Source organism: Acanthochromis polyacanthus, chromosome 10 (genome assembly GCF_021347895.1).
Source record: "Acanthochromis polyacanthus isolate Apoly-LR-REF ecotype Palm Island chromosome 10, KAUST_Apoly_ChrSc, whole genome shotgun sequence".
In the NCBI taxonomy this organism is placed as follows: Eukaryota; Metazoa; Chordata; class Actinopteri; family Pomacentridae; genus Acanthochromis; species Acanthochromis polyacanthus.
The window spans coordinates 5376957-5399103 of NC_067122.1; the positions used below are offsets into that span (position 1 = coordinate 5376957).

Below are 22147 nucleotides of genomic sequence, written 5' to 3' on the forward strand. Positions count from 1 at the left end.
AAATCACTATACTCCTCAAAACTGATCCGTCCGATGTACAACTTGGTGTAAATTTGACTTGACCTGGATTGTTTGAATAAACATTTAAGATAATTGCCCTTTCAGACTTGATACTGATAAAAACAACTGATAGCACCCAAGTAAATGAAAAAACACTATTGTAGCTTTAATATTCAGATGTGAGAAAACAATGACATACAATTATACATTCACAAAAAACAGTTTAAAATGTATTCTGTCTTCTTCCAGACCCTGAACAAATACTTGAACTTTGCTAACCTGATCCTGAGAGTTTTCCACCTGAGCTACCTGCACAACTGTGAGACCAGGAGGGGGCAGGTAAGGATGGACAGGAAGTAGCTCCTCACGTTTTTAGTTTCTCTTTTAACTGCATTCATTTTTAGATTTAGTTTGAATACTTAGTGAGATATCTTTTTGCTTGCAGAACTTCTCAGACCTGACTATGTTTTCATCCTGCATCTGACTGATGCTTTCGCAGTGATTTTGAACACAATCTTGCGTTGCTAACGGGGCGAATACGTGGTAGAGAGACACACAAATGTAACACGAAGAGAAAGAAGCATCAGACTCTTTCTACCTCAGTTCACTCGCAGACTGGAAGCACAAACTGTAACAAAAACATGTCAGAAACAATTAAGGGAAGCAACGACGGGAAAGGAGTGGGAGCGCTCAGCTTGTGGGCTTACAGGTTTGATGGAGCCTGAAAATATTTATTTCTGTTCTTGTGTTTTATTGTCCAGGTGCTGCTGTGGTCGGCCAGCAAAGTGTTTGAGGAGCTGACGGACATAGAGAGGCAATTCCACAAGGCCTTGTACACAGTCAGAGCTTTCCTCAACTGCGACCGTTACTCCGTGGGTCTCCTGGACATGACTAAGACCAAGGTGGGCTACCATAAATTCACACCCAGACTTAAAGATGAGCTGGAAACCAAATAAGACCATTTGTAAAGCAAACAGCACTGCTTGAAGATTCCTTATTTTGTATATGCTACTGTTCAAAAGTTTGGAGTCACTTTAAATAAAAGCTTTTTTTAAATGACAATAACATAAATTTTTTTAGAAATACAGTCTAGACGTTGTTAATGTGGTAAATGACTATTCTAGCTGCAAATAGCTGATTTTTAATGGAATATCTCCATAGGGGTACAGAGGAACATTTCCAGCAACCGTCACTCCTGTGTTCTAATGCTACATTGTGTTAGCTAATGGTGTTGTCGTCAATGTCTTGACTTTATTTTCTATTCATTTTGCAACTCATTTGATGAATAAAAGTGTGAGTTTTCATGGAAAACATGAAATTGTCTGGCTGACTCCAGGCTTTTGAATGGTAGTGTATATTGTAAGGTTCCAGAGTTGCTTAACAGTATCCTTTCCAAAACAGCTTTCAATTTATTTAAATTTTGAGGTTTAGGGATCAGATCACCTAAAGCTTGATTAGTGGATAATTCTAAGACTGCAGCAACACCCATAAACTTTAGGTTTACCATGAGCCCCAAAGAAACTGCTGCAACAAAGGACGACTGCATATAACAGTATTCATGTACAAACTTTAAACCAAAAGCATCCATTGCTTTTTATTTATGCAGTGTTTTTTTGTACTCATCTGCATTCTGATGTGATCCATTTCATTTTTTTTTTCTCCTTAATCTTTTGGGAAGAGATATTTTCAGGCTCTCTTTGGGCTTTCTTTGTCTAGTCAGCTTGATTTCTCATTCTCCGAGTGGATAAAAGAGCACCTAAAACCACCTTCTGATCACTATCCTCGCATCCTCGTGCATTTGTGATAACCAGCACATTGTCATAAATACTACTTATTGGCTGAGGCTGTCACCTAATTACAAGCAGCTGCCAGTTGATTCCTAACACCTGCTATCTGAGAACAAACACGTGTTGTCTGCCTGCACAGATGGCTTGTCTGGTAACAATACTGGGTTTCATGAATAAAGCACTTAAGAACAAACAAAACTAGTAGATCTTCTTTAAGCTCGTGTTTCGGAAACTGCGCTTCCTGGAGACGTAACAAAAATACGACTCTCTCATAAGAGGTTTTGCATTTTCATACAGAATGATGACGCTAGATGTAATCCTCAGTATACAGGAAGTTCATCTAAATAATTAAACTCTAAATCTTACAGTTTCTCTTTTTTCTGTGTGTTATTTCTGTAGGAGTTCTTTGACTTGTGGCCCGTTCTGATGGGAGAAGTTCCACCTTATGATGGACCCAAAACTCCTGATGGCAGGGTGAGGAAATATTGACCACTGCTACTACAGATACGGTTAATCTGAAGGAACGCTCCCTGCATCAGCGGCACATTTTCTGTAGCGGCACCACCAGGTTAAATGTCCCTTTGGGTATCACGAACCCTCAAGACTCTGAAATGTGCCATGAATATTTCTGGTCCTCGTCTTTTTTGAGGGGGGCAGTTCTCTGACCTTTCTTCTTCTATCACCGTCAGGTTAATGAAAAGCTAGCGGACAGATTTCCATGACACCTGCTGAGTACAGTCATGCTCTCGGGGCTATTAGACTCCTGCTTTCACTGAGTAGTCATGTTCCTTCAGTGGCCCCCTCAAGACAGTCTTGACATGTTCAGCCTTCAGCTTGACGCTATGAAAAGCTCAAAGAACAGCGAAATCATCAGTAACATTTTGTCTGCACTGTGGGAAGCAGTAGGCATTGCAGTTTTATCAGCAGGCGGAGTTTTCACTGTATTCCACAGCCGAGCAAACCTGGAGCTTGAGCTGAGATTTTATTTTTTTTTGTCTATATAATTTGGAATTTCAGTGCATTTTTTGAAGGTAAACTTGGAAAATGGGACATTTTTGTAAATACCTGTTATCAGGAGCCTGTATGGTTATGCTATATAACCTGTGATATTCTATAAGTGCATTTTGTTGGCAGCTTTTAAGAACCAAAGTCATTTTTACTAGAACACAGTGTCTCTAATTTTAATATTTTGTGTCTTCTTAAGGAAATTATCTTCTACAAAGTGATTGACTACATCCTCCACGGCAAAGAGGACATTAAAGTCATACCGTAAGTCACAACAGATTGAGATCCAGTTCAAAGGTTCCCTTCTGAACAGCTTGTGCACTTGCCTTCAAAACTACAATGAAATCAGCTCCTTCCTACCTGAACTCTCTCATTCAGGTCTACACTCCCTCCTGCTCAAAATGCTCGGTCGATAAACAGCAGGGCTGGTCGATAGCTAAACTCTGTTCGATCTGCAGAGCTCCTCTTAGTCTTATCAAAAAAAAAAGAAGGAAAAAATAAAATACCTATTTCCTCCTGCACTGCCTGTAGGCACCACGGTCCTATTATCACACTTGAACTTGTTTTATGGTGCTTGTCCAGATTGTTTTCTCCTGACTAGATCCTCACTTGTGTTGTATCTAATCTCAGACATATATTGCTTTGGATAAAAGCATCTGATAAATAGAATTGTACAATTGTAATGCTACATTTGTCGCCATTGGTGCCAGTAAAGTCCGCCTCACTACAGGAGTTTCTGGCTGATTTACCCATCTCACTGTTCTGACAATTAGAGAAGAACTCTCATCTGGGACCTCGGCCTGAACTGATGTTTGGCTTAGACTTTTCGGAAATGCAAAGGGTTGACAGATCCAGTCATAAACTTTCCAAACTGTTTATTCATTAATTCAAATCTAGATGGTATCGCCCATGCATTGGATGCTGAGGCCAAGTAACACTAAAGATTCAAGACCTTGGTGCTAATGTTGGCTGCAAATGCCACAACTGATAGTTTTCTTAGTGGTCTGAGATAATCTCCCCTCCAGTTGTCACAGAAGATTACAAACCCCATAATGGCCAGCTCTTCCCAACCATTTTCTCATCCAGGCTAGTTAAAGCAAGTTGTTGGTCTATAGTCTCCATTTGGTTTCCATTTGCTTCCCTATGAGATCATATGAGGTAGTGATCTGCTCCCTCTGGCACGATGATCTTAGTGAAAAAATTGTCGTCTGATGCATGATGCAACCTGTTTTCAAAATCCGTTTTTCTGGATTTTAAATCTCCTGTTGTGTAATCCCGGCTTTATACAGAGGTGACAGTAATGTCTTAAGAAATAACCAACAACAGCAGGTAAGAATAATCCTACAAGAGAGTAGACAAGGATGTAAACAAAGCAGGTTTCATAAATTGAAGGACCAAAATGTATTTTGAAAGGTTTCATGAGGAAGGAGATGCATTCAGCTTGCTCTGTAACTGTCACTAATAAATAACTTGTGTTTCAGTGAGCAACACTGGATGTTATCAAAACTTTTATCAAGAATTCAGAACATTTAACTTGTTTGGAGAGTGGTAAATATGGTAACACAGCACACATGTCGGAAGAGGTAAAGATACTAAACCAAACATGAGCTACAGTTTACCTAACAGAAAGGTAAAAAAAAGTCTCAAGGCCCAGGAAAAACCTTGCAGTATTATTTATATATTTTACTTTCAGCAAGTACAACACTGATATTCTGATTTTCTGGTTTCCTTTATCCAACATTGCTGCTCTTGTAAACATTAATTACCGTTGTCTAAACATTTCACTGCAGAATAATCTCACCAATGTAAATTGAAAGTTGTCCATTCATTATTTGAATTAATGATTTTTTTTGAAAGATTTCTTTAACCCTGAAAGGTTCAAATTTATATTGACAGCAGGGATTTTAAACCATTTTCTTAACTGATAGTCAGCAGTCAATAGTAGCTTCATTATTAGCATAAATGAAATACAGCTGATGTTATTCCATATGCCTTTATTTTTAACCACAGACACATGGCTTTAATGGCCAAAATAGTTGAATTATATCAGCCACTCTGCAATATGAACACTGCCCTTCTAGATTGTGGCTAGTCTCAAGAATATGGGGACTGGCCTGAAGTTATTAACCGTCTCACAAGTCTTTGTCATGGTGGCCCATTGCTAGCTAAGCCCTCACAATACTCCTCTCTGAGATGAAATGCCCACAATCCACATGACCCAGTCGCTACAGTATTACACACTACGACGCTCCACCCAGTGGAACAACTAGGTACTGCAGCTGATCTACAACACATTTTCTGACATGCATGACATTCATCTTCTGCCTTATTGGTTGACATATTTTTTGATAATGTGAATTGACAGTTGCAGTTAGTCGGTTGACATGCCTAAATAACGCTAAACAAGAAAGTAATCTAAACAATGTTCTGACCCTGTTTTGTTGTTGTTGAAGATGACAATGATATGTTTGTTCATCCTCAGGAACCCTCCGGCGGATCACTGGGCCCTGATTAGCGGTTTACCCACCTATGTAGCAGAGACCAGTCTGGTTAGTATCTGTTTATCTTAAGAACTCACATTGTGTCCATTTACCTCATGACTGTGAAAAGTCTTAGAAGATGTTTAAGAGGTAGCATGGTCTGTCAAGTCCAATTTTTCCAATTTTTTAAGAATGTTCTTGCACCGCTATCATGAATTCCATACTGCATTGTTGTGGATCTCTGCCAATAGCATACCAATAAAAGCACAGAGAAAGTTCATAGTTGTAAACTTGTCATGTTGGGTATCAAACTTTAATGCCCATTGGTGTCAAACTGCCTTTTGCAGCCTATACCAACCCAACAAATTAAATATTTCTTTTTATACTTCCTGGTCCTGAAGGCATTGTTTCAGGTGTGTCTTTTTTGACATCGAAAGAGGCTCAGAGAAGACCCGCACAGAAATGAACTCCTGACTGCTGAGGGATTTTATTTGTAAAAGTCATAGCAGGTTTGGGTTGCTGCTGAGTTGGTTCCTGCTTTATGTAAGTTGAAACTTGCTTGTGCAGAAAGTGTCATTGTGTCACTTTTGAGACAATAATGGCCATCAAAAGTCTGCTTTGTGAGCTCCTTTTATCCATAGCAGCATATTTCATCATTCCTCCTCCTTTATTCCGGGGATGTATGAGGTTTCTGTCTGCCAGAAATCTTTTCTTTGGTTACTGTGAATGTATTCAGCTCTCAGAAGCCTTAAATCAGGCCAGATGAGGGCAAGAACTATAATCAGATTTAAATTGGAGGCACCTGGCAGTTTCATTTACATTCTTAACTTAACTTGGACAGTTTGTCAGGCCACATGGACACACAGCGACTGTTGAAGGTATTGAACATCATGTGACCTTTCTGCTTGGCCACCCGAGAGGCCAAACATGTATGAATTAATCAACAAATGAATAATGAATGACTGGTCAGTGAGCAGGTTGAATACAAACGGTGTCAACTCTCTTCAGTGAGGGAGTGATGAACCTAGCTGCAGTAACAACAACAACCTGTCTGACCAGACGGGCCTTTAAAGCACCAAACACCTGGAGCGGAGATGTCAACACATGTCTGTTTAGGACATGATATAGCTGTCTATCGAATTTACAGTTTGAATCATAAACACAACTATGTTTTCTAGTTTGGCAGAAAACAGTCACCAAGACAGTTCCAAAAAGCTGCTTGTATTTACAGTGATAGTATTATTACCTCTTAAAGTCATATACATTTAAAGATGTAGGTCATGTGTAGGTCACCTACATTTCAGCGGAGCTCATTACATAATCACTGTAGCTACACTAGAGATAACATGGTACCTTAAATCAAGCTCCAGATTACAGTTAAAGGTGTAAAAGGCTAGTACAACACAACATTGTATGTGGCCCCTGTGGACATCTGTGCTGAAATGGAATCATACATGTAAAGGTTTTCTGCAGAATCATATCTAAACTGATTGCTAAACTAACATTGTTGTTAGTTGGCCTCGCTAGTGGTCTTATGCAGCATCTTAACAAGTGTTAAATCTATCTTAAAGCTATAAATTTCCTGAAAAGCTAATATACACCGATCAGCCACAGCATTAAAACCACTGACAAGTGAAGTGAGTAACACTAATCATATTGGTGACTTTGTGGCGTTCTGCTGGAAAAACTTGGATTCTGACATCTGTGTTGATGAGACTTGGACACCCAATAAATGTTGTCTCAGAACAAGCACACTCCTTCATGCAAATGGAAATCCCAAATGTCACTGGCCTACCCCACAGAAAAATGCACCCCACCGCATCGGAAATACATCAAACAATCAGAAACAACCTGAGGAACATGACAGTCGCCCAAGATGTTGATTTGACCTCCAAACCTTCTAGACCCCATTGTGATGAAGCAACAACAGGATGCAGTGGAACACGTTTGATTCGCAGAGCCCCACTGCACAATCCAGAGAACCCAAAGGATCCAATGCCAACATCCCAGTGCCAGACCCCATAGGACACCCTGAGAGGTCCTCTGGTCCAGCCTCAATGACTCAGAGCATTTTTGACAACATAAGGGAGACCAACACAATATTAGACAGGTGGTCATAATGTTATGCCTGATCGGTGTATGTCTTGTTTTGCTGAAGCAGATGTACGCAAACAGGTCAAAGCCATGCTTATTCTCACTTGTGTGTTACATATTAATATTATCAATGCACTCGTGAACTTTTAAACAGTTTCTTACAACTGCAACCGACTTAAAATTATTTATTTATTTTAGCAATTTATGGTTAAATGCATAAAAAGTTGATTTTGATATTTTAGGAAAGCTGCTGTGTGTCCAGTTATTGTAGTGTCTATTAATAATTACTTCACAAGATAGAAAATCCATGTGTTTTGTGAGATTTAGTTTTGCAAATCTTAATGGACATTGCATGATTGGATTAAGAATCAGAACATTTTTATTATTTGACCCTTTCAGTTGTATTTATTGTTTTGTGAAAGCTCATTTTGCATGACTTACAGGGAGAAAGCCAGATTATTTGTGTAATTGAATCTTTTCTCAAAATCAGTGAGTGTGGCTGAAATCGACCAAAACTGAATTGTCCTCATTTCTCACTGACTTTAAGTGCACAACCTTTGTTTCCTCTGAGCAGGAGTCCATGTAGAAGCAATGCACTTAATAAAATAAAACAAAATCTTTGTTTCAAAATATCTTCATTGGAAGCTGTGGGTGGTCAGACGAGCAGAACACCATTAGGCCTTATTACACAGTTGTCAGTGTGCACACCGTTGTGGAAATGAAAAGTGCTCAGCCACACGCTGCTATGATATATAATTGTAATTTCTGCAGCCATTGTAATTAATCACAGCGCGCTTTTCCCAAACCGCTGAGCCTGCTGTCGCTCGGCTGTCGATCCCTCCTTCTCCGTCTGTCCTCCTCCTGTCCTGTCCTTTCATTGTCTTTGGCGCTTGTCATTTTTCAACTCTACATTGTCTTTCCTTCCTTATATTTTCCTTTCTGCATTATGTCCAAGGTGAAAACTTAATTTCCCCACACAGCCACGTTTTTTTTTTTTTAATAAATTGAGAAAAAGGCATGTCAGATTGACACTAATGGCTTCTCAGTCGACACATGGGGGATATGAATGGATTCACCGTGGGACAATAAACCTTTGTCACCTCCTGAAAATTACATGTGAACATGCGGTCCTTCAAGCCAAAAAGCTGAAAGTGAAGGAGTTTGCCACATTTACCAGTTTTATAGATTACACTATCTTATTATTTGATTTATTTCAGACAGTATCATAAAGGAAAAGAATAACAACAAAAAACAACCAAACCAAATCCAAAAAGGAGAAGGGTAAAGTTTCGTAAAAAGTTTTAGAACATCCTAATTTTCCCTTTTTTTTTTCTTTACTATTCTTCAGAAAATTCTTCTCAACTCTGTTTTGAGAAGTTCCCATAAATGTGTGGCACTTGTAGGTTGCTTTGCTTTCACTCTTCTGTCCAGTTCATCTCAAACCAGCTCCATGGGATTTAAGTCTGGAGACTGTGCTGTCACTCCATGTTTTCAAGCTTACCATCTTGTTCTTTATTCTTAAGGTGGTTCTGCAAAGCTTGGACTGATGTTTTGGGTCATTATCTTGCTGTAGGTTGAACCCCAGCCCAACTAGGAATATACCAGAGGGCACTACCTCTCTAGAAACTTCCAACCACATTTACTTTTATACAATATTATATTTTTTCAAACCAATCTTTTTTTGTGTTCTTTTTTATAGTTGTACTCACTTTGACATCATCATCCAGATTGTTTCCATAAATCTACCCCACATATCAATCAATCAATCAGACCTTTATTGTCATTGCACACTTTTATATACAATGAAATTTCATTTGAGCTGCCCTGCCAATGGCAGCTCGGGCTGCTGCACCTTTAAGAGCGCGCCGCCTGTCTTGAGAAAAAGGAAAAACAAAGACATATGGAATCTGGGTAGGGATAGCAGAAGGTAAAATGAAAAAAATGGTTCGTTATACCAAATGAAACCTCCAATGTTGGGAAATTCAATTTGAGAAGCATCTACTCTTCACGAGCAACTGGGTCTTTAAATTAATTATTGATTTCACACTTGTAACATCACCAAATGTCATTACACTCAACTTTGTTTTTGCTTCTCTCTTTTTTTCCCACAGATTTGTAACATCATGAATGCAGCTGAGGATGAATTCTTTCAGTTCCAGGTAAGATGGATGCACTAATTATTGTAAAAAAAAAAAAAACATCAATAAACAGGAAATAATTTTTGTAAGTTTACTTCAAAACAATAATAGTTGTAAAAAACCTAATTTAATATCAACTTTCTGCCACAGTTGTCAAGATGTTTCTTAGTGAAATACCTGAAAAAAAAACCTGATTTGGACTTACAAGTTAATTACTCTCACTGCTTTGCTTACAAATCCAGGAGTATGCAAGTAGATGAAAAATGTAGTATTTAGCAGCAGTAAGATAAATATTTGGAATGGATTAGCACACGTGTCAAACTCAAGGCCCCCGGGCCATATCCGGCCCGTAATACAATTATATCCGGCCCGCGAGATCATTTTACATTGATCTATTATTATTGGTATTAATGGCCCGACCATTAGCCTAGCCGCACTAGACAACCCATGGCAACGAATTTAATTCTCTGCCAGGGTGGGTCTAGTTACCCTCCATAAGGCTCGAGGCTGGATTCTCCTAAAACTGGCCGGACGAATCACCATAAAGTGTAGAGTAAAGGTCCTTACACACCGGGAGCGATGTGAATAAACGATGCGAAATTGCGAAATATTCGGATGCGAGTTTTGACGCACCTGTCCATACATATCAAGCACGATGCGTTTTTGCGACTTTCCGAAGGGGAGGAAGATGTTGCCGTAATGTATTTCCACCTCTTCTTCTGTTTTCCACCTGCCTGGCCACTCCTCGTCATTTCTCCCTCCTCTCTCTTCTTTCTCACGTACGTGTCCCTCAAATTCCTCCACATCTTCTTCACTTCTTCAACTATAAAGTATGAATAATAATAATATCTACCATATGCCACAGATACTAAAAGCAGAAAACACAACACCGGACGGATTATTTTCAGTTCTGATTAGATGCGTTGCGATGTCTTTCTGTCGTGATATCATGTACTGTAATGTGAGTCGGGGCCAGTACCGGGTAAGCACAACATTAAACTATAATCCATAAACGTAAAGTAGCAACCGAGACCTAATTGATGACCGTGACATCAACGCAATTGACAGTGAAAAGTATGTTGTATGCCGGTGAATGGGACGTCGCAACAACACGCAATCTGATTAGTCAGAAATGGTCACAAAAAATGCGAAACTTTAGAAAAATCGACAATGATCCGAAAAAATAAATGCCGCAAAATCGCTGAGCGAGAAAACGTTGCCGATGTGAACGCGTGTATTGACAGGATACAGGTTCGAAAAAAAAATATTGATGTCCGAAAAAAACGCACGTAAAAAACGCACCCGGTGTGTAAGGACCTTCAGAAGGCAGGCGTAACTAAGTGACGACAGAGGCGCGACGATTCTGACAGAAACAACCGGAAACAACTAGCCTAGCCGCGCTAGACAACCCACGGCAACGAATTTAATTCTCTGCCAGGGTCGACAACAAAAACGACAACAGTCGTTGAGCTCCATTAGCACCGACTCTGAATAATCTTTCTGTTAACATGTCTGTAATATACTTGAGCTTCACCCATTCACTGTATCAATAAGGCTTCACCGAACTCCCGCATCCTCTGATTTCCGGCGCTCTAGGAGCCTATTCGTTGCGCTGATTGGTTGTATACCTACCCAATTGCTGCAGTGATTTGATAGACAACCTTTAAGCCCGCCTCCCTCCCTGTCGAGCGTGCCTAGACCCTTGTGCCTTCAGAAACAAGGGTCTAGCGTGGCTAGGCTACCCGACCATATGAAGCGCTGGTAACACGCAAACTACGGATCCCATAAGCCGACTTTTAAGACTGACTTTCCAAAACAAACGGACCACTTCCTGTTTGTTCACTGAGGTGAATGACAAACCTGTGTGCTTGGTGTGTATGCAAGCAAGGAATTTAATCTTCGGCACCATTATGAGACTTGGCATGGCGAAAAATACAACAGCTTGCAAGAACAACTAAGAAGACAGAAGATAAATGAATTGTTGGCGGGTTCGAGGAAACTGCAATCTGTTTTCACCCTGAGCCGTGAGGTCCGCGAAGCTGCAGTGAAAGCCAGCTACCTAATTGCTAGCAAATCAGTGTAAACATCAAAGCCGTACTCTAAGGGCGAGTTCGTTAAAACTTGCATGCTGAAGGCTGCAGAAATCGTAAGGAAAAGTGGAGTCATTTCTGGCATTTTCTGTTGCAACAGATGAGAGCGGCGATATTACGGACATCGCTCAGCTGGCCATATTCATTCGTGGAGTTGACGAGACTTTGAATGTCACAGAGGAGTTTCTTGAGCCGGTGCCGATGTTAGACACTGTAACAGCCGAGGACATTTTCCGCGCTGTCGTTGGTGCTGGACAGGGTTGGAATGGACTGGTCCCGCACTGTCAGACTGGCTACAGATGGTGCACCATCAGTGATCGGGAAAAAGGCAGGTGTTGTGGCAAAGTTTAAAGACAAAGTCAAAGCCGCAGTTGGAGGGAATTGTTTTTGGACATTCCACTGCATTTTGCATCAGGAGGCGCTGTGCTGTAAGTCATTAAAAATGGAGGTGGTTGTCCGAACTGTTAATTTCTTCCGAGCCAGAGGTCCGAACCGTCGTCAGTTTGACTCCTTCTCAGTGACAGTAACATCACCCATGGCCTATGGCAAGCCGTTTTAACATTTAATGCCCAGATTGCACTATCCGAAACTAAGACTGCGGATATCCACAACTCCATTCTGACTAGGCGTTAATGAATTTTGGATATCCGGAATTTTCATTAAAGATATCCATAACGTAATTTTGACTATCCGAAAGGACAGATAGAGATATCTAAATTTCAGTTTCGCCTAGTCGAAACTGAATTACGGATATCTCTAATGACATAACTGAAACGTCATAAAACGCGTCACATATCCTAAATGAAAATTACAGATATCCGTAATTCAGTTTCCACTAGGCGAAATGTGAGTTAAAGATATCTTAAACGTCACTCTGACTCGTCGGAATGACATTGCTCTATTTTAGGCAGGTGCGGATTGAACGTTATTTCATTCGGTCGTTTGGGTCGGTGCGCTGGTATTTATTAAATAATTTTACTTACGGGGTACCTGATAGCTCCATGTATAGCTCATCGGGTTAAGCAGGCGATCCATGTGCAGCAGCTCGGGTTCGATTCCTGAGCGTGGCCCTTTTCTGCATGTCTTGACCCTACTCTTTTACCTGTCACTCTTCACTGCCACCATCACAATAAAAAGGCAAAAATAATAATAATAATTTTGTTTATTTATCCATATATGGCCGAATGGGATGAGCGCCCAACCATCATCAGCCCTGTACAGGCACGCAGGCACGCCGGCACGCAGGCCCACATACGTCACACCACAACCACGCTCATCCCATGGGGAGATTGCAGTGTTAGGTAAAGGTAAAAATGAAAACAAGACATGATACATAGATCAATCAAACCTGTCGATCAGGTTGATACTTTATTGATCTCCAAGAGAAATTGGCATTTACAGTAGCTCAAAAAGGGGAGAGATAAGTATGGTAAAGAGGCATGTAAGTTTTAAACTACATGAAGATACAGAGTACAATATAAAGCAAAATAGAAATACAAAACTTACATTTCCTATACATTGAAGATGTGCATAGTGACAGTGTGCACCATACAGTGGTGCAAAGGGCAGTTCGTACACAATTAAAAGACATTTATATAGATGTGAATGTAACCCACACAGTAAACCAGCAACTCATAGAACGCATGTTACTGTCCCTTTAAGACGCTAGACGCAGCACCTAGGCAACCGCAGAAACAGAGACCTGAGGGAGAGAGCAGAGAGCAGAGATCGGGAACTTTGATTGCTATTTATTGAATCAATTATAGCCAGAAAAATGAAATGAATTTAGCCGCGCTTTTGCTATTTTGCTAGTTCGGTGGTATGTAGCCTATGCTGGCAACACTTACTCCGAAGGAGTTGGGGTTGACGGCGAAATAGCCGTCTCGTTGCATCCACAATATTATCTGTTTCTCTTGCTGCCAGTTCCTGTCGAGCACGGGCAGTTGTACTGAAAAGTCTGTCAAAAAGGGAAACGTTGTCCAGCCGGGAGGCCATGGCCGCGACAGACAAAAAAAGAAGGCGTCAAAAGTTCAAATCATGCATTTCACCGCTTTCCGCCTGAAAGTGGGAGGACGAATAGCACGACATTACAGATATCTGCAACGTCATTTCGTCTAGTCAAAACTGTCATTCAAGATATCTTTAATTACATTTCGCCTAGGCAGAATTATAATTACAGATAGCTCCAGTTTTAGATATCTCTATCAAAATCCATTAAAGATATCTCTAACATAATTTTAGATATCTACAATCAAGTTTTGCCTATCCGTAATTCCCATTTGAGATATCTACAATGTCGTTTTGACTAGGCATTACTTTAATTTAAGATATCTACAACGAATTCCGCCTAGTCAAAACTGAGTTATGGATATCCATAAAGAAACATGTAGATATCTGTAATTGAGGAGGGGTTGGAGATATCTCGAATTGGAATTTTGACTATCCGTAATTCAGTTGTAGATATCTGCAACTGGAATTATGGATATCCATAATTCAGTTGCAGATATCCGTAACTCATATTGCGGATATCTGCAACTGAATTATGGATAGGTGCAATGACGTAACCCATACACATGAATGGCAAAAGTGACATCATTTCTCCTAGGAAGAATGTATTTGTGGATATCTGAAATGATAATTACGGATAGGAGAAATAGAGTTGTTGATATCTCTAACGTACTTTTCGACTAGGAAGAACTGAATTACAGATATCTGTAGCGAATATCCAGTCTGGGCATTAAATGTTAAAACGGCTTGCCATACATGGCCTGCCGTACCACACTGAAGTAAGGTGGCTAAGCCACGGTGCTGTGCTGAAGCGCTTCTTCGATCTTCGTGGGACATCGGACAATTCATGGAGAAAATAGGTAAACCTGTTGTGGAATTACAAAGCCCACAATGGCTGCAGGACCTTGCATTTATAGTTGATGTTACAAAGCACTTGAATAATCTGAACAAAATGTTACAAGGGCGCAAAAATGATCACCCAGTGTTATGACAGTATACATGCATTCAAGTTGAAGCTCGCATTGTGAGAGACGCAGCTTGCAAGCGGTGACGCTGCTCATTCCCCTGTTTAAGAGATGTATGCGCAGCCAGCGTCAATGCTGACATGAGACAGTACAAAGACAAGATGACGGGATTGCTGTGGGAGCTTGAGAAACGATTTCAGGTCTTTAGCGAACTCGAGACAGAATTCGCGGTTTTTCTTCTACCTTAACACCGGTTGGTGCTTGAGGCTTCCTTGAGAGCCAGTTCAGCTCATTATATGTAATCAGATTTTATGTAAAGTAGTAAATGGCATTAGCATTTGTCAGATTACAGTGTATGAGACTATATGTAGAAATAATGTATGAAAAAAATGAACTCGGCAGCATAAAGGCCTCTCATGCACCATAACAGACCAGCAGAGACCAATCATGTAGAGATGAATAAATGATATGTCCCACATTCTCTCCTCTCCTTAGTTTCAATTATTTTCCTGGGAGCTGTAAAAGCTCCCATTGTACTTATCCTTTTTATACTTGGTTTTCTAATACGGTGGTGGCCATTGTCCTTGCTCAGACATCGACCGTGGCTCAGTAATGCTGACAATGAAGGGAAAATACACCATTATATTCTCTCATGGAGCTGAGTCTGAAATTCAGTGGGATCAGGACTTTTTTTGTGTGCGATTTTACCAGATGAAGTAATTTCCTCCAACCTGCTTTATGTAAGTTTGCTTTAGTCAATAGGTTCTCACATTTCCCAAAAAGAAAGTCATGGCCAAAGGATTACTGCAGTAAGAAGAAGCTGAGCAAGGGTTTGGGGTTGTGGGTTTATTTTCTTTCAGTGTTGTTTAACTGCACGGTTTCCCAGTCAAGCATGAGCATTTTATTTCTAGTTCTCTCTTGAACTCTGGAAGTTAATCCCCGCAAAACCTGCCCCCCCTTTTTCTAAGCATTTTCACTCTGTTCTGAAGTGCAGCTGTAGTTCACCATGCAGTCATTCTTAAAAGTAAGACTTTAAGAAGCCTGCGGCCTTCAGTTCAAATTTCTAGTGCAGGAATCAGGTGAATTATTGATTATATTCACATTTTCTATGTATGTACACTATAAAACATAAAGTTATTTTTATGGTAAAATTCTGGCAGCTATGGTTGCTAGAATGCTACAGTGAAACATTTTCTTCATTTACAGCAAAGAATTGTATTGATACTGTTGATTTTATGGTTAAAAAGTGCTTCATTCCATAGTTTAATGTAAAAAAAAGACTCTATAAAAGTGTTTCACTTGAAAATTTACATGAAAAATACCTATAAAATAAAGTTTGTGTGCCCTATTATGAATACTAGACATAAATATAAAAGCACATTTTCATTATTAACACAGAAGTACATCAATTTGACAGATACAAGCTGTATTTTTTACATGAAACAATGAAAAAATCACCATGTTACCTGTTATAAATATGCTGCCATGTTTCCATGATCAGTACATACATTTAACCATTAATTATTTTTTTTGAGAAATAAATTGATGCTATACATATTACCACATTTTTCAATTAAAAATTGTGCAAGAGTAGAGAAATGCATTTTTTCAAGAGAAAAAAATGTAAAATGAACAAACAAACAAAACAAATACAGTTGTTTTACTTGAAAATTTGCATGAAGGTTTTTGTGGCTAATTACAAACATTACAGCAATTTTTCCATTATCAGCATAACAATTATTGCATTTATTATTTAATTTATGCATTTTTCGCAGTGATGATTACACAAAAATTGCAGTTATAGCTGTCATAAACATCAAAATAAATGTCTGCTATTAATTCAGAAGTACATCAAGTACATCAGTGCTACAAGCTGTATTTTTTACTTGCTTTAAATATTGTGGCATATTACAGTTATCAGCACAACAATACGTATGTTTAACTATAGAAAATTGTATTTTTTTGAGAAATTAATGCAGAAAATTACAGTAATGAATGCTACATATACTTTATAACAAAACTGCAAGAGTAGGAAAATGTATTTTTTCCAATGTATAAATATTTATTTTTCTTATTTATTTATTGTTTTGTGATTCTGCGTTTTATAAACTGTATCCAACAGATTTTTACTGGCATGGTTTGACAGTTTTTCACCATAAAATTTACAAACATTTTTTTTACAGTGAGGGTCACATGCATTTCTGTTATAATGATTGATGCTAAAAATAGTAAATTTATCCCCCCTGCACCCCAGATAAGGCGTGTTGTTACTGATATTCATTCAAATAAAAAGTGCTCTGTGTGTTCGTGTTCAGACGGAGCCTCTGGATGAGTCTGGCTGGACCATTAAGAACGTCCTGTCTATGCCAATCGTCAACAAGAAAGAAGAGATAGTGGGTGTGGCCACGTTCTATAATAGGAAGGATGGGAAACCCTTTGATGAAATGGACGAAACACTGATGGAGGTACAGGCTTTGTCTGACTGTGTGTGTGTGTGTGTGTGTGTGTGTGTGTGTGTGTGTGTGTGTGTGTGACAGCAATGACTCATTGGTTTATAAATACACTACAGGCCATTCAGAGCATCTGCATTATTTATCAGCGGGCCTGGAGGCTTTTTACTGATGTTTCTCTGTCTGCCTCACTGCTCAGAACTCAGTAAAACACCAAACATGGCACATTGATCCTCAGCTCTTCTTTTTTTTGGACATTAAAGGAACTTTTGAATGAACAGTTGCCATGTTGACATGATTTGTTATTTACTAATTTGCTGTATAAAAAAATTATTTGATAAAAATCCAGTTCAGAAAGCTTTTAGTTGTAGATTTAATTGAACTGATTGGAAGTTAATATATTTATTATGCACAATTTGGAGACACTTGTATGCACTTTATTTGTTTTTTTACACATTAAAAAAATATATACTTTAGGTTTAGTTGTACATGTTGACATTTTTAGATAAAAAAACAATGATTGGCACACAAAATACAATGAATTGTTACAGATTATGAAATCAACAGAATATAAAGTAGTAAAACCAAACTTCACCTCATTGATGTCCTATTAAATTAATGCACCAATAATAATAACAGGCCAATAACAGTCAGTCATTTATCTGTAATACTTTTTCCACCACTGATAGAAAGTGATAGCTTAGTTTTGATTCTGTTTTAGCCAGTTGCATGCCGTTATGTTTAACAGTGGCACAAAAATTCAGTTTCCATACAAAATGAATACATTTAAAGGTTTAATGGAACAGTTTGAGGTGATGTACAATTGTTACACAAGGCAATTCAAAGTGCTTTACAATGGCAAAGAAATACATGTAAAAAATTAATTATAAAGATAATTGAAAAGTAGACATTAAGATCATACATTCTAATCATAGAAATACAACACAAAAGTGCATTAAAGTCAAGAAAATAGATCGAGCATCGAAGAGAGAACTGCATTAAACAACACCTGACAGTTTGAGCAGATCTCAGGTGTTCAGGAAGTTTGTTCCACAGGTGAGGAGCATCAAAGCTGAATGCTGCTTCACTATTTTTGGTTCTGGGAACACACAGTAAACCTGTCCATGATGACCTGAGGACTCTGGATGCTTCATGTGGAGCTAAGTCCAGGATGTATTTTGGTCCAAGATCATTCAGTGGTTTGTAGATCAGGAGCAAGATTTTGAACTCTAACCTTTGACTAACAGGAAGCCAGTGTAGTGATGTGAGGACCGGCGTTTTATGGTCCAGTTTCCTGGTGTCATTATCACCATCATGATATTCTCTCTCTCATCTGTTTCCAGTCTCTGACCCAGTTCTTGGGCTGGTCAGTGCTGAACACCGACACCTACGACAAGATGAACAAGCTGGAGAACAGGAAGGACATCTTCCAGGACATGGTGATGTACCACGTCAAGTGTCGGAAGGACGAAATCCAGAACATTCTGGTTAGTAAGGAAATGTGGAAAAGACTGTCAGCGTTAGAGCAAAGATGAAATGTATGACTGGAAGGTTTTAAAGAGGAGGACAGACATTTGGAATGAAGCTTCAGTTCTGAGAATGATTGGTTTAGTGTCTGGTGCAAGCATTTTCAGAAGTCAAGGATTTTTGTTTTCCTCATATAAGTATTTTTTTCCGGCTTATTGAAAACCTGTTGGACCACCAAATATGTAAGTGGTTGTCATGACAACAGAAATGTGTCATGTTCCGTGTCAACTGAAATCTGCAAAACATCGGATGCCATATGAATCTCAACTGATGCATAGAAAACGTTTTGAATATAGGAAAAAGAAATGATGTTGGGATTAAGTATTGACCAATATGGTTGTTTTTTAGGGGTGATACCAGTGTCAATTATTGATAATCAACCAATATTTGGACCCAATACAAATTAAAAGTAGTGTTCTAACAGCATGAACCTGTCATTCATAACTAGGCTCCTTCATTAGGAAAGTTGACTATAACTGAAAACAGAAACGGGGATGATTAAATTTGGACACTCGACTGACATTGACCAGTTCGTCTCCTGTACATATATCTGCTGTTCTGTATTTTCCTAATATTTTACTACTCTATGAATTCTATTGTCCACTAAGGTCCAGATCTTAAAGCATCATTAATTACTGTTTTCCAGACTCTGTTTCACGGTAATCTGAGGCTGCTTTTTGACTTAGCTGCTAGCCGTTAGCATAGTCTTAGCCACCATGAGAGAGGAGCTAATTTCCTGGTTTGTGTCAACATCTTGTATTTCTTGTTCAGATTTTGCTGCTTGAGAGACATTTCTGAGACCACAGAGTGAAACAGACAGAGAAAGTGGCTGCATCAGACCTGAAATGGAGCATTTAATGAATCAGTGATCAGAAAAATGCCAAATATCGGCCACAATAGTCAGCCAGGCGGATAGTTGGTCTATCCCTAGTTGGGCTACAAGAGCGTATAGTTTGGTTCACTTAGATAGAATATCCTCTAAAACTGCACCAAAAACAATCCAGCAACTTTTACAATTAGTTTAGTGTGGGTGGTCAAAAACATGCAGCTCCACAGCTTATAATGTATGCATCAAGGACTAAAGCACAAACTGCAGTCTAAAAACAAAGAAGGCACAAAGTCAACGACATGCAACGAGAAAGAGGAGAGTAGAGGACAGGTGCTCAGTGCATCATGGGAAGTCTCCAAGCAGACTGGGCCTGTAGAGGTGTAACTAAGGGCTCTGCCTCCTGTTCTATTTTGGAAACTTATCTCAAAGACCTCACAGTAAACTAGTATACCTAAAGAGTACTTGACTGAGAGTCTACAGGAATAACTGTGGTTCCAAAAGATGGAGCTTGTTCATGAAGGGTAGGAGAGATTATGAAATAAGTTCTGGATTTTACAGGAAGAAAATGTAACGGTATGTGATCTGGTTGTGCTCTGGCTGCAACATTTTAGATCAACTGAAGACTTTACAGAGAATTATTGGCACATGCGGATAATATAGAATTATGGTAGTACAGCCTTGAATGAACAAATTCATGTTTAAGTTTAAAAAAATGGCAAAGTAGTGCTTCAAATACTACATTTTAATCGTTTTAATTTTGAAAGTAAATAAAATGTGTTCACTGAGTAGGGCAAAGATAAAGTTAAATGTGTTTTAAATCCAACAGAGCGAGACTGAACACACTAGTTTCACTGGGTTAATTTTTGATATATGCTCTAAACAGAACAAAACCAGTGAGTTTGAAACCAGTCCATTGATGTGGGGGACATAAACAGGAGGGGAGCATCATCCATAGGCTGAAATAAGCTGTCAGACTTTCTATGAGGTGATCTGTCAGTGGACAGAGGCAGAACAAATCCAGTGAGAGGTGACCTGGTTTGACCTCAGATCAGGAGCCAGTTGATTGATGCTAAACCGTTTCATCCAAGGTGAGCGTTGATGATGTGTGTTTCTCTAGAACACCAGAGAGAGATGGGGGAAGGAACCGGACGAGTGCGAAGAGGAGGAGCTTCAAGAGATTCTGGTAAACAACAAAACACTCAGCCTGTGCTTCTGAAAATGCATTAGGTCTGGTGCAAACGGAAAGGAGGAGTGAAATCTGTGCCACAATGACGCTGGTGATGAACATCTGACCTGCATGTTGGAGATGTGAAAACATTATATACAAAATAAAGCTGTGATTGCAGAGTTTCTTATTGTGGCACCTTAATATTGGACGGTTCAGTGCTTTAATGTTATAATCAATAAATAATGTGGCAAAAAAATCACCAAAGGATCCACACCAACACATTGATTGCAAAAAATCTCAATTTAAAAAATCATTTTTTGTTTCTGTTTTCGTCCACAGTCCGAGGTTTTGCCAAACTCCAAGAAAAGTCAGATCTTCGAGTTTCATTTTTATGACTATGAGCACAGTGAGCTGGACCTGGTGAAGTGTGGCATCAAGATGTACTATGAACTGAAAGTGGTGGACAAGTTTCACATTCCCAGAGAGGTTGGTAGTTGGTTTGTCAATTTGTCTGCAAATCGGGATGCATAACGCTAATGTCTTCCTCATGTTTGCAAAACGTTGATCCAGACTGTACATGTCAAAGTGCTGCTGTGTTAAAATGACTGGGATAAATACGTTTTAGAGGAACTGAGCTGCATTATCATAAAATCTATGGAATGTGCAAGACGACCAACTTTACAAAGAAGTTCCGTAAAATAGCAGATTTAGACAAACTTCTATGAAGACAAACTAGAGCATCAGATGAAAGCAAGGTTCTTTATTTAAGGATTTATTATCATGTCAGCATGTTCTATAAACTACTGAAAATATTTCTCCCAAATTCCAAAAAAATATTGTCATTTAGAGAATTTATTTGCAGAGAAAGATAAATGGTCAAAATAGCAACAAACAAAGATGCAGTGTTTTCACACCTCAAATAATGCAAAGAAAAGACATTGTTAAAAGTTCAGAAATCAGGTTTTGGTGGAATAACTCTGATTTTCAGTCACAGCTTTCATGCTCTCCACCAGCCTTTCACATTGTTGTTTGGTGGCTTTATGCCAAAATCCAAGCAGCTCAGCTGTGTTTGGTGGCTTGTGACCATCCATCTTCTTCCTGATAACATTCCAGAGGTATTCAGTGGAGTTCAGGTCTGGAGATTGAGGTGCAAATGAGGTGGATGAATAAGGAATGAGGAATGTGGAATGAGGTGTGCTTATGCTGGAATTCAACAGATGCTGGATTGGAATAGCTGTCATACATGGAGGGATGCTGATTTCAGAAAAAACTAGAAAAGCACTCAGAGAGTGCAGACCTCCGCCAAGGATAGAGAGTAAACAGGAAACCCATGCAGTAAAAGATCATGAGCTGGAATCAAACCTGCATCTCTGACACAGTTCTGTTTATGAATCACCTTCTTAACCAGTTGAGCTATCTGGACACCTTGTTCCAATTTGTTGGACGACATACTAACCTATGAAGTTTTAGTCATACTTTGGACCACATACTAAAACATACTAAAAAATTTAAAGTGATCCAGAATCCAGGATCCTTTCCAGATTGCCACCAAAATGAAATCAGCTCTTCCTCTTACCATAGTCTACATCCCCTCAAAATTTAATCTG

At 39.2% G+C, this 22147-nt stretch overlaps 1 protein-coding gene across 1 annotated transcript in view; it reads left to right on the forward strand.

Moving 5' to 3' along the window:
* Positions 1-22147, forward strand: part of pde6a (phosphodiesterase 6A, cGMP-specific, rod, alpha) — a 46813-nt gene that overhangs the window by 9545 nt on the left and 15121 nt on the right. The window contains exons 5-14 of the mRNA XM_022218384.2: positions 250-339; positions 762-902; positions 2187-2261; positions 2992-3056; positions 5275-5341; positions 9478-9525; positions 16882-17031; positions 18360-18503; positions 20490-20555; positions 20880-21026. Of these exons, the coding sequence (XP_022074076.1) occupies positions 250-339; positions 762-902; positions 2187-2261; positions 2992-3056; positions 5275-5341; positions 9478-9525; positions 16882-17031; positions 18360-18503; positions 20490-20555; positions 20880-21026 (993 nt within the window). The remainder of the gene's footprint in view (positions 1-249; positions 340-761; positions 903-2186; positions 2262-2991; positions 3057-5274; positions 5342-9477; positions 9526-16881; positions 17032-18359; positions 18504-20489; positions 20556-20879; positions 21027-22147) is intronic.